The 20,622-nt window shown below is 40.7% G+C and overlaps 3 protein-coding genes across 3 annotated transcripts in view; all 3 read left to right on the forward strand.

The window, feature by feature from the left end:
- mmp17b (matrix metallopeptidase 17b) overlaps positions 1-117 on the forward strand; it is a 9,798-nt gene extending 9,681 nt beyond the window's left edge. Inside the window, 1 exon segment of the mRNA XM_072663881.1 lies at positions 1-117. This exon segment is cut by the window's left edge and continues 507 nt beyond it. The gene's annotated coding sequence lies outside the window, so the exon portion shown is untranslated.
- A 7,470-nt stretch (positions 118-7,587) lies between these two features.
- LOC140540760 (alpha-1-acid glycoprotein 1-like) lies at positions 7,588-10,628 on the forward strand. Its single transcript, XM_072663187.1, has 6 exons — positions 7,588-7,704; positions 8,496-8,638; positions 8,750-8,814; positions 9,171-9,281; positions 10,233-10,337; positions 10,561-10,628. Exons 1-6 carry the CDS (start codon positions 7,588-7,590, stop codon positions 10,626-10,628), a joined length of 609 nt encoding a protein of 202 aa, XP_072519288.1.
- A 1,514-nt stretch (positions 10,629-12,142) lies between these two features.
- Positions 12,143-20,622, forward strand: part of LOC140541474 (alpha-1,3-mannosyl-glycoprotein 4-beta-N-acetylglucosaminyltransferase B) — a 32,546-nt gene continuing 24,066 nt past the window's right edge. The window contains exons 1-4 of the mRNA XM_072664116.1: positions 12,143-12,441; positions 17,268-17,411; positions 17,506-17,625; positions 18,256-18,389. Coding sequence (XP_072520217.1) covers positions 12,357-12,441; positions 17,268-17,411; positions 17,506-17,625; positions 18,256-18,389 — 483 coding nt within the window. The 5' untranslated portion in view covers positions 12,143-12,356. The remainder of the gene's footprint in view (positions 12,442-17,267; positions 17,412-17,505; positions 17,626-18,255; positions 18,390-20,622) is intronic.

Below are 20,622 nucleotides of genomic sequence, written 5' to 3' on the forward strand. Positions count from 1 at the left end.
ATTATTTAATATCAAATTTGGACCCAATTTCGACCACCTATTACCCACGTACCCCCCCCACAGCGCATGCAATGCCCCCATTACTAGTGAGTGGACCAACACACACCCCCCCTCCGATGCGTGTGCCTCTCATTTTTAGAGATGAAGATTTCAAGATGAAGTCAGGTTGACTTTAATGGTTGTAAATATTGTCTTATTTTCACTGTGATATTCATAGAAATGATACTGTATAGTATGAAACATTGTAAGTTAGCTTTGATGTGCGGTTTATTAATAAAAATATATATAAGAATGTATTCAAAATGAAAAGGACAATAAATAAACTGAGTAAAAACATGGAGATGCCCTGACCCAGACCAAATGAACTCAACGTTTATATGGAGAGCAGTCGCAATGCAGTCATCTCCAGCACGGTAATCAATCAATCAGTCAATCAATCAATCAATCAATCATTCAGATTGAGAGTTAAAGATTTATACTGAGTGCATGTCCTGCTTCTCATAGCCCACTCTGTGTCTTCAGTCTGAAATACAGGGCAGCAAAAAAGACCTCGTAAAGACGTTCAGTCCAAAAAAGAACACATCGCCTGGTTTCATGGTGTTTAATCTTTAACCCACTTTAACAGTTGGGCAAGAACATGTGAGGAACATCCTCAGATAGGACATTTCCCAACTCCTAAAGAAGTTAGGAGAGGTAATGTACATGTGTCTCCACTGGCGGGTGCCATTTAGCTTCAGGGTAATCTGTAAGGATCCTCAGATCAGTGGATGCAGCATGCGTAACACTAATGTTACTATAAAGGAAATTTGTCCAGTACCGGACTGGTCAGAGTTTAGGGGTTTAGGGTTTATGCTCTGGGAATATTATGCTTGAAAAGTTCAGCATCAAAGATCTTCTATAAATGAATTGTTGACTGCTAGTGTGTGTTTTAGAAATGGTATAGATCAAAAAGTATCAGAATATACAAATATAATATATATATATAGATGTATTAACATGTTAAATTCTTCATAAACGTATTAACATTATTCATAGCATACATCATTTGTCAAGTTTCAGCAAATTAAGTTATTTTTTCTTCATTTTGAAGCTGAATTTGAAGTTACCCTGCAGATAATGACAAATTTTCTAGTCTATATATCCGATAATTCTACTAATAATTAGATTTTCAAATAATTTTTATTTTCATAAAAAAAGTTTATGTTTTCATTTTAAGATTTGACGTATATCTAGGAATTTTACCAAGTTACATTTCTTGGAACAAGCAAATTTGTCTTGATAAAGGTATTTATTTGTAGATATTGTGCAGTAAAGAATTTTAAAGTAGTCTCACATGCAGGAGATTTTTTAGGGCAGAAACAAACGTTTACATCTAAAAGTAATAATTACAGATACACTTAAATTGAGTTAAGCGAAGGGGGGAAAAAACTGGTGGATTCTCATGAAATTCACTCAAACATTAAATATATTTAAGAAATTGTTGCTTTCGGACAAAAACCTTGTATCTCCATTGTTTATGTTTTTCACTTTTTGACATAAAGTGAATCTGGCAGTTGTTCTTTAAATTGTGTCAAATCGTCAAGATGAACGGACCAATAGAAACGCTCCAAAATGACCTTTTAGAAGTTAGAAGTCTTCTGTAAAGCTGCCATTTTGCATATATAGATTTTATATATATATATATATATATATATATATATATATATATATATATAATGTATGTAATTTTATAATATCTATATATATAGATAGATGTCTGCAGTTACTGTAATCTGCATGGTCCTATGTTTCTTAACTTGTGGACTTCGTGTAAAATCCAGTGGTCAAAAAAAAAAAAACACTACCATGGTACCTGACCCTGACCCTTGCTCCCTAAACTCATCAAACCCACGCTATCTGATTATACTGCAGCTTAAACTAAGGTTACTGGAAGAGTGACTGGAACGTTGTCACTTAGCCACCTAAACCGCTGGTTGAGAGACATAGTGGATTTTCAGAATTTACAAAATTCCAATATCAGGCTGCCAGGTCGACCTCTGGTGCTGTTGCATCACTCTGGAAGGGCCAGGAGGAACTGTGGAGTATAAAACCCTCTACAGTGCAGGAGTCCTGTACGAAGATAAGCAGACGCATCTGAAGAGCTCCACCATCTGACCACCATGGCCGTTCTAGTCGTCTCCACTCTGGCTTTTCTCAGCCTGCTGGTCGCCAACCAGGCCGCTGACCCCAAGTGTGAGGATCTCACCAAGCCACTGGCGCTGGAGGACGACTACAGTTCAGTAAGTGTCCTCAAATACAGACACGTCTTCATTTCATATGGGGGACACATTTAAATGCATGTGAGGTCCCTCAACTCTGTCTCTGCTCACTTGTAATGGCATGAGGACATGAGGCAAGAGCTCGTAGGACACTTCAGTGCAGTAGGAGTCTCAAGGTTCTTCTGTCCTGCAGCTCGGCATCCAACCGTTCTCATGTTGATGTGTTTTAGATCATGGGGAAGTGGATCTTCGCTGAAGGGATCGCTAATCACGTTTTGTTCAAAAACATCTTGAATACAATCAACAGCTCTAGAATCGAGTTCGCCCCCAGTTCCTTAAAAGATACAGTCATTCTCAGACAATGGAACATGCTGTGAGTCTCTCTGTTACTCTCATAATCTCATATCGGCTTTAGATAGCTTACTTCAAACGCATGCTGAGCTATCATAGCTTCTACATATGAGCTTCACCTGTGATGTGTGTCCTTCTGTCCCTCAGAAACGGCAAGTGTGAATTTGTGACCATCAATGCAACTATCAAAAACACCACCATCTATGTTTCTGGTATGTCGAAATTCCTACATCATCCCTATAACATCTGTGTCAAGCATCAAGTGCTAAACAGCATAGGTACTGTTACCCCTATGGCTACCTATGCTGCTTAGGCTACGGAATAAAATAGATTTTTAAAATTGTTTTCTAGCTTAATAATTCGCTTCTTAAATAAAATAGCCATCGTCCAACGTATTATCGAAACCATTTTATCCTAAAATACTGTAAAAAAATCATATAAAAATACTGTGAATTGTTCTGTATCTGTTATTAATTATTCAGTATTTGCTATGCATTATTTAGTAACCAGTATGTATTAATCAAAAGTTATTTGGTTATTTGGTATTAATTATAAATGATTCTGTATCCAGTATTAAATATGTAGTAACCAGTATGTATTTTGTAGATTATTTAGTAACCAGTATGTATTATTCAGAATCTACTCATTTTTATGTGCTTAGTTTAAAAATAAACTAAGAACAACACTAAAGCAAGACTAAAAAGGTTTATATGAGCCATAATTATTAGCAATTAGGACCAGCATGATTAAATTAAATGTTAAAATATTTTTTATTTTAATAATAATAATAATAATAATAGTACAAAAAGATTGTTTTAATTTTAATATTTGATGTATATCTAGGCATTTTACCAAGTTATATATATTGGAACAAGCAAATTTGTCTTGATAAAGGTATTTATTTATGGATATTATGTAGTAAATAATTTTTAATAAGTCTCACAACACTCTCTGCATGAGAAATGCATGACGTGCAGGAGGTTTTTTTTAAGGCAGAAACAAACTTTCAAATCTAAAAGTAATAATTACAGATACACTTGAATTGAGTTAAGCAAAGGGGAAAAAACTGGTGGATTTTATTGAAATTCACTCAAACATTAAACATATTTAATACATTGTTGCTTTTGGACAAAAGCCTTGTATCTCCATTTATATGCAAGTCTAAATACTAAATTATTTCTTAAAATACTGTAAAAATGACAATGAACCAATAACAACACTAAAGCAAGATTAAAGAAGTTTATATGAGCCGTAATTATTAGCAGTAATTATTAGGACCAGCATGATCAAGCTTGGCCAAAACCAAACCAAATGCAACATTTACTATGTAGAACTTACCAGCATGGGGTATGCTTTCGTCTGGATGACCAGCTTTTCAACCACCTTGCCCATCAATTATCTCTCTTATCCTACAGTTACTGCATTACTGCACCATTATTCACTTCACATGTGTGTACACTGCTGTGTTTACACAGTATTTCATCTGTACAGAGCTGCATACGGCTGTTCTGTGAATAACACTGTAAGGCACACTGTATAGGTCCTAAGTCCTCGTCCTAAGTCCTCGTAAAAAATATGTATGGTGGGTATACTATAGTTCTCTGTATAGTGTGCATTGTCTGTAAATTATATGTAGAGTAGCTGTATATTGTCAATACTAGAGAGAAACGAATTCCTTGTGTGTGTGAACATATTTGGCCAATAAATCTGATTCTAGGTTGGCAAAAGCTGAGTCTTGAGCTGGGTCTTTTAGCCTGGGGGGTAGTCACTGTTCCATTTGGCCTAATACCACTTATGGGAACTCTACCTTCGACACGGACGTCTGTAGCTTATAAAAAGCTTTCAAGTAACGTCCTTTAACTACATGCTGCTGCTTTAATGATGCGTGGCCTTTTGTCGCTTGTTTCCTCTCTGTCAATAATGCTAAGGACCCCCTTGTGGACAATCTTCAGACTGCTCAATGTGAGAGAGTGACTTAGTGAGTTATAAAGTGAGGCAGTATATACAGTCAAATGTTTGTAAGAAAATACAGTATTTATTATAATAATTAGCTTCATTGTTTTTGGGTTGTTTTTTAGGCCCAACGTCCAAATCCAGTCCAAACCTGCAATGTTCTGTCTACTATTTCTTGCACGTTCAGTCCTGGGTTTTCCAAATATCCTCTGTCTGTCTGTTTTCAGAAAAGGGCGTCTCAACAGAGGGCGATTTCCTGCAATCCAGTCCTGGCTGCCTCTCTATTAGCTTCACCAGTCATGCGCAAAATGAGACCATCAAATCTATCTACCTCTTCAGTAAGTCATGTTGCTCCATTACACTGCAGTAATGCATTGGGTCTGCGATTCATTGTGCAGGCGACTGTACTGTAGCTGTAGACCACCAACAACGTCCAAAGCAAAAGGTTCCGTTCAGATTATCCTCAGGTGTGGCGGTCAAATCAGTACAAGGTTACTTGTATTACAGAGGAGGGCCAACCTAGTGTTAGGAGTCTTGCCCAAGGTTGCGCCACACCAACCACACCAACCACCAGTGTTGCAAGTGCCAGGTGGAGTCCTAGTGAGTGGGTGGGTTAGTTGTCTCAGCTAAAATTGGACCACAATCCAATACAAACCTCACATACTATTGACTACGTTAGCAGATTGTATACTTAGACCAGAACATAGATAATACAGCCCTAGCTTATAAATATGACTTATTATGACATATTTATGTATGTGTGATCTTTCAGCGAGGAGCCCCAAAGCATCTGAAGCTGAGACGGATCTGTACTGGAAACAAGCGACCTGTCTCGGATTTAAAAAAGAACCACAGTACTCCTACGACGGTGTGACAGGTCAGTACTGACCACAGTGGACAGGTCTTGGGGGTCGGGATGTCCCGATCTGATCCAGGCAGTTTTTTAATGAATCGGGTATTGACTCTTAAGGTTCTGATCCACTTCCGATTCTTAGGTTTCGCCATCTGGTGTCCTCTACGCGCCATTAAAATACATGAGGAACTTTTTTAGAAAACTAACCCAGACAGAGTTAATCTGTGACATGATTTCAGCGAGCAAAACCAAACCGGGCTTTATTCTAACTGACAAGACGGGGATGTTACCAGTTAGCCGCCAAAACAAAAGCTTAAGTTGGCTCTAATGCTAACTCTCCATTCCACCTTAAATACAGCCGCAGTCACAGTGGGTACAGCTCAACAGCAGAGCGAAACTGCTGCAGTATTTAAGGTGGAACAGAAAGTTCGGGGAAGAGGAAAACTTTAGCTTAGCGTTAGCTCAGAGCCTCGCTGTAAAAATTACCCAGCAACAGCAGACGGCCACAAAGTGAGTTAGTTAATCTGTCAGAAGAGTCTTTAGTCTTTAATCACGCCTGATTAGAAACCAGACTATGGTATTAAATGCTCTGTTCTACCAGCGAGAGAACCACGCTCCTTTCTATGGTTCTAAACCAGCTCTGAACGGCCTATTCAGAACCGAGGATGAGGCTAATGCTAATGCACATGCACTGTGATTAGACTGCAGAGCTGTAAAGGAGCTGAGAGCTGAAAGGTCAAGGAGGTCAGTCAGGCTGGACTGTAGATATTAAAGACTATAGAGTTTAAAACAGTCGTTTAAAAAGACGCTCCAAACAAAGTAGATCAGATTAGAATTTCGTCTGATTTTAGATTAGTCTGATTGTAAAAACTGTTATTAAAAATAGATTTATTAAAAATAGAGACTTGACTGCTGTTTATTATTATGTTTTAGCACATCTTACCTAAGTTGAGGGGCTGTATTATTATTTATAGAAACACAAAGATCGGTATTGACTTATAGTCAGCGTTAAGAGATTCGGATCGGATCAAGGCATTAAAAAAACTTGATTGGGACATCCCTACTTCGGGGCATTCTAAATAATAATAATAATATTTAAATTGGCAAATTAAGACATGCATTAAAAGCCTTATTTTTATGTTTAAAAATTTTATTATTATGTTTTTTGTTTTTTTGCTAATTTTGACGAATAACTCTGTTTTCTGTGAAGAATTCTGTAAAGATGGTGATGAGAAGGACGGTGCATCTGCCGACCAGACTAAACCTGAGGACAAAAAGGAGGAATGAAAAGTGATTGATTTTGCACTTGTTAATGTGTTGCATTCGGCCCTTTTTAGGCCAGAGTGTCCTTTGACCAAATGTAATGCAGGATCCACAGCATAATAAACAGTGAATAAAGATCAATGGGATTTAATGATTTACAGTGTCTGGCAAATTTCTTGCATCTGTCTACGTTCTCTAGTCCAGGTCTCATCTTCTTAATATTGGGTTTGTATAACGTATATGAGTTTATATAATATATGAGTGTGTAGGCAGTGATGCAGAATCATTATTAGATGTGTACACGCAGCAGCAATTCTTTTATTTAACACTTCAATTGGTACAATTCTTACATCCTCAATCTATGATCCATACTTGTTCTCAGTCTGAAGCAGATGGCCAGGGCTTCATGAAGCTGCAGGACTGTGATAGTCACCACAGTTCAGAATGCTCTGATTAGTGTTAAAGGTAAAGTTAAGGCCTAAAGCAGGTGTTTAGTAGCTGAGGATGTGCAAATACACTCCAAATGCATTCCCATCCTTATGGTTTGTTTGGCCTGGACAAATCCATGTGATGAACTTGAAGATTTTGTTGTGTATTTACCCAAATGAAATTGGTGACAATCTGAATCCAGTGTTTGTTAGCAATGTTAGCCTAGTTTACAATCTCCTATTGTAAACAAACTTAACTCATGTTCATCAATGAATCTAAACGTGTCACCATCTGGCATTTTGGGGGGAATTTTGGACTGAATGTCTTTCAAATGGTTGTTAGGAAATAGACAAATACATTTCTCAATACCCCGTAGTTCTGTCCCTCCGGACTAGAGTTCAGAGCAGGAGGGACGTTCAATATTAAACAGTATAAAGTGCAGGTGTCCAGTTTGCAGCCTAGCAGAAGCATCTGTCCAGTATGGCTTTCCTAATCAGCTCCTCTCTGGCCTTTCTCGGCCTGCTGGTCATCAGCCAGGCCGCTGACCCAACTTGTGAGGATCTCACAAAGCCGGTGGAACTGGAGGACGAACGTTCAGTAAGTTTATCCATTAAGTCTTGGTCAGTAGTCTCATTTATAAAGGTACAGAATGCTGCAGATACAAATGCTATCTATAGTTATCTATTAAAATTTGAATAACGACATGTCTGATAAGCTCACAGTTTTAAACACGTATAGATACAAATTGCAAAATTTGGTCCAGATTGGGAAGGAAAGATATGTTTATTTGTATAGTATGTTCGTACAAAGTGGCAATTACATAATATAATATAATATAATGTAATATAGAAAGAAAAACAAAAATAAAAAATAAAAAAATCCAAATTAAATTAAATTAAATTAAATGTCATTTGTTATTTAATTTCATTTAATTTAATAGTTTTTAATTAATAGTTACTGCTTTCCCACTGGCTAGTAGACATAACTAAGCAAAATTAAACCTGAAGAGGGCCCTACAGCACTTAAAAACACTATCAGAAATTGGACTCTGTTATTTGCACTTATTTGTTGAAAGACTATAAATGATATGTATTATTATTATTATTATTATTGTTTATCTTCAATATATTATTCAACCTATTTACAGAGAGACTTTCCTCCATACACAGTACAGTACGATTCAATGAATTCACTCTCATCAGTGAATCACTAGTTGTAACTATTTGGCACTTTATTGATATTACTGTATTTAATTTGAATATATTTTGATATATTATTTATTGTGAACATTACAGGCACCTCATTTTCAGATTAATGATAGGCCATATTATTAATCACTTTTACTTCTTCTCGTTTTTCATTTTGCTTTTTTTTTACTATATTTTCAGATTATTGGAAAATGGGTTTTCCAGGAAGGAATCACGAATAGTCCGAGACTTGGAAATGTCTTCAAAACAATGAACAGCTCTTGGATGGAGTTTACTCCCAGCTCTCTCACAGACACACTGGTTCTCAGCCAAGGGAGCTTGATGTGAGTTACTCTCATCCTCTTAAATCTGGAAAAAAAAAGGTTCCTCAAAGGTTTTTAGGAAAGGCAGTGGTTCTCGGACTCTTATATGATGCGTATCTATTCCCCCCTCAGACATGGAGGTTGTCAGCTTACCAGCAAGAACGTAACCTTCCAAAACAGCACCATACATGTTTCCGGTAAGCCTGAGTCCTACATGTACATATGGGGCCTGTATCAGTAGCCCAACTGGGAACCAGAGGGTTTTGTCCTCACTGTTCTGTGTTGGCCCCACCTATGGATGCCCACCAGGGTCAGTCAGTGATGGGACCAGGAGGGGTTAAACATGGGCACCATCTGGGTTGTACATCGCATGGAGCCAAGATGGTACCCATGTGAGATTAGGGTGGGCTGTAACATTGAGGCCCATGCCCGCTCAGGGCCCATACCCACCTGGAAACCATCTAGCCCACGTTCCAGCCAGGTGAGCCCCACTGGGACTGGAATGGGTTCTTCTGAATAACCTTCACTCAGTAGCATACCTGTCTGTTCACAGTACACAATATAACAACCGTGATCAATCTACTGCCGTCCTGTGCTCACTGCCTCACCCTGAGCTTCTGCAGAGAGATGGCGGATGAGACGCTGAGGTCCATCTACTTCTTGAGTAAGTCACTTTCTCGTTTCTGCTTCAGAGGTCAGTTTAGTGGTCAGCTATTTAAGCTGTAAACCATTCGCTAAACCATGAGACCAAGACACCTTTCAGCTAAATGTAGTTAAATCATGCTTAATAAAGACGTTATCGCTAGCTATTCTGGCTAAACGTAGCGTAAATTAACCGAAAGAAGAATATAACTTTGTATATTAGCAAGTGTTTGATGATTTATTGTGTTTGATGGTTTATTACACAGCATTTAGCATTATGCTAACATCGTTTGTAGCATAATACAAACGATGGCATACCCATAATTCATTGCGTCATTTGGTTTGAAGACACTGCTTACAAGCATAACAGTGGGATTCTGTTCCCCATAATAGTGCTCTATATAGGGATCTAGGGGATATGGGCTAGGGAACTTGGCCCAGTTTCGGGCCCTAAGTATAAAGGGGACGTTTTCCACCCTGAGGTCCACCTATGGCACCAAAAACAGACAGACAACAATTCATTTTCCAAAATTTGGACTTGCTGTTTCTGTATCAGTGTGCCTGTAAAGAATAGTATATATGTAAATAAGCTGTGTTCTGATTGGCTGCCCTATTTTAGTGTACTAAAAAAAAAGATCTGAAATTCTCCTTTTAACTTAAACTTCGGAAAAGTCTTTCTTTTTTTTTTAGAAACAATGTTTATATACATTTGACTTAAAAGTGAGGTCAATCTTCTGTGATTTAGTCTAGTTAAGTCCTGTGGAGATGATATGATCAATGCGCCTCTAGGTGGCACTGCGTACACACCTAAATCTCCAAAGATCTGAGGTTCAAGGTGGAGGCCGTACTTTGTTAGCACTAGTTAATTAAAAAAATAAATAAAAGGGGGGGATGGGGTTCATTTATGTGTGTCCCATGACCATCACCTACAAGGGTATCTGTAAGGCACTCAAGTTTGCTTCCAATATTTCAGCAAAAGAACCCAAAGCACCTGAGACTGCTGTGGAGCTGTACAGGAAACAGGCAGCGTGTTTGGGGCTCAAAGAAGAACCTCAGTTCTCCTATGATGGTGTAACAGGTCAGTAAGGCTGTAATACAAGGTGTATGTACTAAGACTAATGATAATTAAGCTAACTATCAGGGAAAATGAATGTTTCGGCCTAGTTTGAGGTGCTTTATGTTGTAGTTGGGAGGGATTTGGGTCATGTATTGAGCAGATGCACATGACCTAAGGATTGTATGGGTGAAAAAGCTGGATTCAGGCATTTTCTCCTGCTAATTTCTCTCTTTTCTTATCACAGAGCTCTGTGGCAAGACTGATACATGTGAAAGCCAGACTAAACCTGAACCGGAGAAGAATGCTACATGAATGCTGGATATCATGGTCGCGATTCTCCAGTTCTTCTTAACTGCTGATGCACCAGAAATCATTTTTGCTCATTTTCTGATGTCTATCTTTCTCTTTTTCAATAAATCTCCTGAAATCAAGGATATAAAAGGGGGGTTGTAACTTTTCTTGTTGCAGGCCTTCTGGAAAGGCCTTACACTAGATATTGGAACACTGCTGTGAGGATTTGACTGCATTTAGCCACACAAGAGCGTCAGTGGAGTAAGGTACTCATACTAGATGAGTAGTTTTTTCCACTACACTTGGATGGATGTCTGATAGGCCTACCAAGCACTACCAAGGCTACGATCCTGACACCAGTACGTCTTGCATCCAAGGGAATGAAATTCCAAATTACGGCTTCTGCATTTCTGTGATGGAGATGTTAGAGCCATTCAATGTTTTCAGGCGTCTGATAACAGGGACAATTCTGACCCTGTAACTGACTCTAAACTGGTCTGCATTTCACACCAAACCTCACACACCAAATCTAAATTTATTTATTTTAATATTAGAAATTGATTTCAGTAGCATTGATATTGAGGACTGATTCTGAAAAAGACATGCCAGGATCGGAGATGTAGCTTAAGTATTAAGCCCAGAGTTGCCAGGTTTGTTATATTCCCTCCAAACTGGGCTAGTTGAAAAAAAAGGTCCAAATTGTTTGGGAAATAAAAAAGGACAGATATGCAGGGGTCATACACAGTAATGTGAACTCAAGGTGAAGTAAATGTTAGCTAGCTAACAGGGACATAAAAGAATAAGCATAAAATATATATAATAGACCTAATGGTCCATTAGCTCTTGCTCACCTGGGATATGTTTTTGCTTGAGTTTGGTAGTCTAGATGGTCTCCAGGCATCATCAACCTCACCAAGATAGAGAAACAGTAAGACCAGTCTTAAAGTTGCCCCCGTTGCTGACACAGATGTGTTCTCTGGAATGATGCATGGTGCATGGTCATCCAACATTACCGTATCATATATGTCATGTAGCAATTTTTGGATTGCAAAGCAGTGAGGACAGCTGTTGTAGAAATGTCCCCATTGTAACCCTGCTAGCTAGCTAACAGGGACATAAGAGAATAAGCATAAAATATACATAATGCTGGAAGCGGAAACGCAGGATGGATAGAAGGCCGGGTCAGAATATCTCCAAAGCATCCGAAAGGTCCTGTAGATGGGGTTCTGGTATGCAGTGGTCCAGGGAAACCCCTTCAAGGGCCATTGATGTGATCCATGGATCTACCTACCTCACAACATACATGCCAGATACCACAGAGGCCACCTTCAGAGGTCTTGTGGAGTCCATGCCTCGACGGGTCAGAGCTGTTTTGGAGACACGTGGGGGACCTACACAAAATGTGGCAGGCAGTTTTAATGGCGTTATGGCTGAACTGGTGGGTGGGTGTTTTTCATGGATCTGGCAACCCTGATAATTCCGGCCACTCCTACTGACTACTCAAGTATGGCAACAGGTAGAAGGAAGGAGGGAGGTGGCGCTGCACGTCCTCGGTCTGTCTGTCTGCTGAAGTTAGTGAGGGGGAAGATGAATGGATGACACTTGTCTGAGACTCCTCACACCACCGGAACCGGCTCGAGGTGGACGCAATCCTCGAGAACTTGACCGAAATGCGCAGGACTGCGCCCGAAACGCTCTGAGCTGGACGTGTAGCTGGACGTGTAGCTGGACGTGTAGCCAAGGAGTGAGATGAGGTGCATCCGCCTATTACCAGCAGCCCTGATCCTCTGCGTGTGTATGTTAATGCTGACCTCCTGGCACGCTTCTCAACCCGGTAAGTCTCAATGAAGCTGAAGTTTGAGTTCTAGTCTTCTCACATACTGAGCTTCTGACGCCTTACTGCAGGACCTCCACAGTGGAGTCCAGTTAAATGATCTGAATGAGACTTTGGCCATCTGAGAACATCAGTTTCATCAACATCTGAGTTTCCTTTTTACTTCTGAGAAGGAAATACTCATAACTGGTCAAGCTGGTTGACCAGTTAGTCCCTTGACCAGCATGGGGTATGGTTTTGCTTAAGTTTGATGGTTTCGATGGTCTACCAGCATGACCAAGCTCGTCAATCAGAATGTCCAATGCAAGACTTTCTCAAACAAGCTGGTTGACCAGCATGACCAAGGTGGTTAACCGGTATGGTCAAGTTGTCCTCAATATCAAACTTGAAGTTTATCAAACTTTAGTCAGGAGCTAAACTGGTTAACTAGCTTAACCAGCTTGCTTACCCGCATAGGGTATGGTTTTACGGCTTGGTGACCAACTATCCAGCCACATTGAAAATCAAAGACCATCAAAGACCATCTGAAACCAGCTACCAGCAATAATGGTGCCACAAAGGTGTTTTTGCCATTAATGAACAAGAACCATTGTTGGGTCCATTTTTGAGAACAAGGTGTGTGAAAAATATTTTAAAAGTTTAAGGAAGTGGATGTAGATGTTCTTTACCCATGTAACATTTATTCACACTCGCATGTCTTTTATAGAAATGGTTTCTTACATACCCAAAAATGGTTCTTCTGTGGCTTCGCTTAAAGAACCCTTTGCAGTACCTTTATTTGTCAGTGTTGGGTGAGTTGGGCCAATCAAATAAAACGGGGACTGTGTTCCCCAGTCTTTCCCTTTAGCTCCATCATCCAGCATGTGTGAGAACCTTGAACAGTACCTTAGCCTTCAGACCTCAACTTTATGTTTGTCTATCGATCGTTTTTATTATTATTATTATTATTATTATTATTATTACATCTTTATTACCCTGTTGAAATAAACAGCCTGGTCAGCTCACACTGGTCAAGCTGGTTAAGCTGGTAGACCAGCTTAGCTCTTGCTCACCTGGGATATGTTTTTGTTTGAGTTTGGTAGTCTAGATGGTCTCCAGGCATCATTAACCTCACCAAGATAGAGAAACAGTAAGACCAGTCTTAAAGTTGCCCACATTGCTGACACAGATGTGTTCTCTGGAATGATGCATGGTGCTCCATCCAGTACTTTTGGGATGAGTTGGGGAGATGATAATCCAACATCTTGACCTCACTAACACTCTTGGTGCTGAACGCAATCAAATTCTCACAGCAAAGCTCCTCCAAAATGTAGTAGAAAGCAGAATCCCAGCGTTGAACTGGAGCAACTCCAGGAGCCCTGAGTGAACAGTCTCAGCTTCAGTGTTAAACTCCTATAGAGAAGCTTCAGGTACTTTTGGATGCGTATTTATGTTGTAATATATCATATTGTTCTGCCTCTCGTTATGACTCGGATCATCTCTACACCAGAGCTGTAGGAGTACTTATTGAAACAGACGATCCAGAAGTTGCATCATCTTCACACCCCACCACGTTTTGAAATGTGTTGATGCGTTTCTAGGCCTTACGAGATTTCCGTCGGCTAACTTACCATATCATATATGTCATGTAGCAATTTTTGGATTGCAAAGCAGTGAGGACAGCTGTTGTAGAAATGTCACCATTGTAACCCTGCTAGACAAATCACAGGCTAACAGTCAAAGCACTGAAACCAACAGGAAACGCGATACCTTAGTGTAGTGACCTGCTCAATAAGAGCCAGGGTCAACACGCTGTTTGTGCAAATCATAAAACCCATTCATAAAGTGAATACAGGCCCTAAAACCTGTCCCAAGGTCTGGTCTTGCACTTTGTGTACTGGGCGCAAATGCCTGCAACTCAAACCACTGAGTGGATTGAAATGTTTTCAATCAATCAATCAACTACATTTATTTATACAGGCTTTTCTTACAACGAATGTTCACAAAGCATCTTTACAGAGATTCGGGTCCGAGCCTCTTTAGAGCAAGCTAGTGTCGACAGTGGCAAGGATAAACTTCCTCAGGTCGAGAGGAAGAACCAAGACTCAAAAGGGGAACCCATCCTCCTCAGGTCGACAGCTGATCATAATAATAAAAATCAAAACAGGAACAAAAACAACGATAAAACTGAATTAAGAAAAAAAGGTAAATGTGGCGTCAAGCCAAACAAGACGAAACCGTGAGTGAGATGATAAAGTCAGATAAACAGTCAGAACAGTCAGATTTACTTGCTCAAAAACAAGGAAACAGCGTCTAAGTCCCGGCAGACCAGTAAACAGTCACGGTGTTAAAACCTACATAGACTCTTAACTATCTGCCACTATTAATATCATTACTATTAACTATCATTACTCTGACCATCACTGCCATGACTATATTCAGTTCTGCTACACCATGATTATTATATTATGATTAGGAATATGCTGCACACCTGAGCAGGAGAACAGTTTTAGTGGTTTGGTAACTTTTTTTCAATAATTAATAAATAGTTAGTTCGGATCAGAGGAGGATAGATGGGTCCCCCTGTGAGTCTTGAATCCTCTGAGGGAGGGAGTTGGCTGCTCACGGGGTCTTATATTTTTCATGTTTTTTCATGTTATCGATTTTTTTATTATTTTTGTGTCTTTTACTAATTGCTGATTGTGTAAAGCTGCACAGTCGTAATTTGATTTGATTTGACTTTGAACTGAGGGCTAAACCTACTTTTAAACCTAAATGGACTCTTAACTATCTGCCACTATTAATATCACCACTATTAACTATCATTACTCTGACCATCACTGCTATGACTATATTCAGTTATACTACACTATGATTATTATATTATGATTATGACCAGAGCAGTTCAGCAGTATAGATGGTTTGGTAGCTTTTATCAATAATTAATAAATAGTTCTGATCAGAGGAGGATGGGTCGGGTCCCCCTTGTGAGTCTTGGTTCCTCCCAAGGTTTCTTCCTCCAGCTCTGAGGGAGGTTCTCCTTGCCACTGTCGCCGTTGGGGCTCACTGGGGGTCTTAGATCTTTCATGTCTTCTTATGTTATTTCTTTTTTTGTCTTTTATTAATGACTAATTATGTAAAGCTGATTTGTGACGACAACAGTTGTAAAAAGCTGTACAAATAAATTTGACTTACCTTGACTTGAGATGGGCTTTTAGGCATCATGAGGTGAGCTTAAGCAGTGTTTGTAAGAGCTTGCAAACATATGCAGGTTTCTGGTTCTCTTTTTGATGGACGAGGCCTCTTCACCTCGGGTTATAAGCATGTTATGCACAATGTTAATGCTCTGACTGGCCCATTAGGGGAAGGTAAGGATTGCATTAAATTACTAGAGATAGATGTTTAAATTTGTGTGACTTCAAGCTGATAGTGAAGGATGTATTTATTGAGCTGCAGAAGAGCAGAATGTTCGACTGCTGCACTAAAATATCTGCATATTAAATTTGGGCCGATTTTCTAATAAATGTTATATTATATTATATTATATTTCTCTGTAATTTAGATTTTTTTTGTTTGTATTCCCAGATTCTACATTTTAGAAATGTTTACATATCAGCAAATACACTATATGTCCAAATGTCTGTGGACACCCCTTCTAAGGAATGCATTCAGCTACTTTACGTTGCCCCCGTTGCCGACACAGATGTGCAAATGCACACATACACACACAGCTTGTCTAGTCCCTGTAGAGAAGAAGTACTGTCAATGGAATAGCACTGAGCTGTGGAGCAGTGGAGCTGTGTTCTCTGGAATGGTGGAGCTCCATCCAGTACTTTTGGGATGAGTTGGGGAGTTGGGGATGATGAGGCGGGGTGATGATCATCCAACATCTTGACCTCACGAGCGCTTTTGGAGCTGAATGCAATCAAATCCTCATAGCAATGCTCCTCCAAAATCTAGTAAAAAGCCTTCTTCCCTTTAATAGCCTTGATTTCAGAAGAAACAATGAATGAGCAGGTGGCCAAATACTTTTGTCCATACAGTGTATGTATGTGGGAAATTTCGTTCAGATGTCGAGTTATTGGACAAAGGTCTTGGACTGGCTGATGAGAGCCCAGCAAGATGGAGAGGCCTTGTCAAAGTGCATTACTAGTGATTATTGATAAGAGTTAAGAGAGCGCTATTAAAGGTCAAGTCATGTAATACAATAAATGGTCAAAAGTATTGGGACACCTGCTCATTCATTGTTTCTCCTCAAATCAAGGCTATTAAAAGAGCTTATCCTGCTTTTGTTGGAGATATTGTCTCTACTGTCCAGGGAAGAAGGCTTTCTATCAGATTTTGGAGGAGCATTGCTGTGAGGATTTGATTGCGACAAGAGCATTAGTGAGGTCAGAATGTTGGATGATGTTCACTACCTCACCTCATCATCCCCAACTCCCCAACTCATCCCAAAAGTACTGAAAGTATCGTTATCCCACTTGCCCACATCTGGCATTAGGCACGGTGCCATTATGTTAATGTTTACTCAAAAACTTCAAAGATCGCTGGTTCAAATCCTGGGTTACGCTGCTTGCCATCAGCAGCCGGAGTCTGAGAGAGCACAATTGGCCTTGCTCTCTCAGGGGTAGGATGATGGCATTTCCTCCCCACATCGCTTCTGGTGTGTTGTTGGTTAGCACAGGCGTCGGATTAGAGATGTGCTAGTCTTCATCCTCTTAGTATTGGGGGGCATCGCTAGTGCTGGGGCGGTCACGTGAACAGGGATTGAGTAATTGGCCTGCCAAATTGGGTAGAAAATGGTGTAAACATGGTGTAAACATGTTTGATCTGGTTCTGCTGTCTAGAAACCGTAGATCTCGAAAAGGTCTATGAGAGGCTGGTGAGAGCTGAGCAACGTGGAGAAGCCTTGTCGTACAAACTGCTTCAGGTGCTGGAGAACCTGCAGAACTTGACCTACCCTGCTAATCTCACTTTCAACAGCTCTTTGGGTAAGCCTCACTCTCATATCAGTCATACATTTTGCATAACTTTGTCATGCAAACACCACTAACTCTGCCCACACTCTCTTATTTTGCCTTCCAGCTAAATGGCCAGAAGGTGTTTTATCTGTAAACCCCAACACTCTCCTTTACCTGCCCCACCTGAGACGGCACCAGGACAGCCTGAAGCCCCTTGTTCATCTGGGCCAGGGACGCAATGGAGGTCAGTCTCTGCCATTCTCTATTTCCTCCAGTGACCATAACATTAGCACCACCTGCTTAACAATGAGCAGGTCCCTGTTGTCCTGCCACAACAGATCTGACCCGTCAAGGCATGGACTCCACAAGACCTCTGAAGGTGGTATCTGGCATCAAGACAATTGCAGCAGACCCTTTTTAAGTCCTGTAGGGTGGGAGATGAGGCCTCCATGAGTATCAGTATGATGAGCCTTAGTGTTTTACATGTCACCTGTCAGTGGTGCTAATGTTATGGCTGATCAGTGTATAGTCTAAAATGTGGATATACTGTGTCTAGCCTTTAGCAATGTCCAAAAGTTTGCAGACATCCAATGCTTCTGAAATGAAGGGTACTAGCCTGGAGGTTGTCCTTTCTTTTCTACACTAACAAGCTCTAGTCTTCTGACGAGGCTCAATACTACAGACTGGAACATTGCTGTAAGGATTTGGTTGCACTTGATATGTTATGCCACCACATTTGAACTAGTCTAAATGAACTCAAACTCAAGTCAAACTGGTTACCAGGAGTGAAGAGCATCTGCTCATTGGATCCGTCCAGACCCTTCACCTCTCAATGCCTTATACTGTGTCTGTTTGGGTGTGTGTGACTTTACAGTGTCCCTAGTGTTGGGCATTCCCACAGTGCGCAGGCAGAAGCAGAGTTACCTGGTGAACACAGTGAGCTCTCTGCTCTTTGACCTCACACCTGAGCAGAAGTCGGACATTTCCATCGTCGTCTTTGTTGCCGAGGTAAGCCTGAATTCGCGGTCTCAATCTCACCTACTTGCGGAGCTTCTGCAAGTCTGCATTCAAGCCAACGCTAGTTGATTATCATGTAGCGGTTGGCGTGAGACGAGACCTGTCCGGTACTTGACCTTCTGACCTTTTAGTGTGGGCGCTGTCCCTGCTGTACACATTGACTTGACAGGCAAGGATGCCCCACAGGGCTCTGGTTTAGGGTTTGTAGCTGATGCTAATTGTGGCAGTGCTGTAGTTGTGAGTGTGAACTGAAGTGGAGGGTTTAAGCGGTCCTCTCTGTGACCGTTCTGCTGCAGGCCTGTCTCCGATAGGCCTTCCTCGTGACTGTAAACAAAACAAAGCTGTCATAATGCAAGACTTTGGACCGTCCTTCTAATCACGGAGATATCGGCACTATGATAACCGAAGTAGGACAATCATCAATCATTAATCCACATCAGATCCACATCACTTATAGACGAGAGGACACCTAGAGGAAGTGCATTCCCAGAAGGAGCATGCAGTGATTTGGGATCCTACTTCCAGGCAGCTGCTAGGCCGTTACTATGTGGTCACTATGCTGAAGTTGGTTTTGCTAGGTGGTTGCTAAGCTATGCAAGATGGTTTCTTTGGGTTTGCTTTGCAGTTGATATAGTATTGTAGGTGGCTGCTGTGGTATACCAGATGGTTGCTATTGGGTTGCTAGGTAGTTGTTCTGGTATTCTAGGGGGTTTCTATGGTATAACAGGTGGCAGCTATGGGTTTGCGAGGTAGCTGCTATTGTATTGTAGGTGGTTGCTCTGGTACACCAGATGTCCGAAGTGGGGTTGCTATGTAGTTATGTTAATCCAGGTGGGTGCTATGGTGTTCCTAAGTGATTGCTATGCGGTTGCTAGGTTATACCAGATAATTGCTATTGGGTTGCTGACTAGTTCTTATGGTATTGTAGGTATTGTAGGCTCTGGAATAACAGATGTCTGCTGTAGGTTTGCTATGTAGTTATATTATTCCAGGTGGTTGCTATGGTGTTGCTAAGTGATTGTTAGGTGGTTGCTTTGGTATACTGGTCTTACTTTGGTTACTTTGGTTGCTGTGGTCAAGTATGGGGTTCTTAGGTATTTGTTATGTTAGGCTGTTGCTATGGTGTTGCTACGTAATTGCTAGGTAGTTGTTGTTGTACATCAGATGGTTGCTATTGAGTTGCTAGATGGTTGTTGTGGTATTCCAGATGGCTTCTTTGAGGTTGCCAGGTTATTGCTAAGGTATAGCAGATGGCTGCTATAGTCATTTATAAATAGTTTTTAGATGGTTAGTATGGTGTTGCTAGGTGGTTGCTGTAATATTCCAGGTGGTTGTTATGATGATACTAAATGGTTCCTAGGTGGTTCTTATGATATTGCTACGTGGTTGCTATGGTGTTGCTAGGTGTTTGTTAGGCAGTTCTTATAGTACCTCGGGAGGTTGCCTTTTAAAACAATGCAGTTCATTGGCTTTACAGATCTTCGAGAAAGTACATGCCAGCTTTTAACCTCTCGGAGTGTAATGGCTGGCGGACGGGACTTGGCAACATGCAAGTTTGAAGAAAATGGGGAAAACATCTACAAAAAAGCTCAAGCAGGCATCAGGCAGAGGAACCACCTTTCAGTTTTTCCGCAGAATTGCACAGGGGAATAAAATAGTCCACATTGCCACCCTGGAGCCGTCTAGTCAGCCCAGTATCTCCAGGTAGAACTTGCATCTCTCACACGCAAAAAATGGAGAAGCTCTGTTACTGTAAAGACAGTGTGAAGTTTCGGAACAACGCCCATGCACATACGAAAACAGTTTCTGTTTCAGCCACCAACGGCTTACAACTTACTGAGGGGTGTTTGTTTCTGCAGGGTGGGCTCTCCTGCTGCACTCATCCAGCTGGGGTCGAGAGGCCTTCGCACACTCGCTGCCTTCAGTCTCCAGTGCTGAATTAACTGTTGCAGTGTTCGTTTGTGTCCAGCTACAGTTAATTGAACAGTGCAGAGGATCATCTGACGCTGTGATAATTAAACACGGGGGGGTTTTTCTCACTACAGAAGAATAACACGCTAATGTGACCCAGGAGAGTCCTGTTCCTTCAAAGCAGGATGTGTTACAGCTAAGTGGAGTGGAACTAAAGGAGACAATGACGTTAGCTCATATGAGCAGCTGATAATTACAGCCTCTGGAAGCGAAGTGATTTTCCCATATTTTCCCATGTAGTTTGTTAACAGTT

Source organism: Salminus brasiliensis, chromosome 19, assembly GCF_030463535.1.
Source record: "Salminus brasiliensis chromosome 19, fSalBra1.hap2, whole genome shotgun sequence".
Taxonomy (NCBI): domain Eukaryota; kingdom Metazoa; phylum Chordata; class Actinopteri; order Characiformes; family Bryconidae; genus Salminus; species Salminus brasiliensis.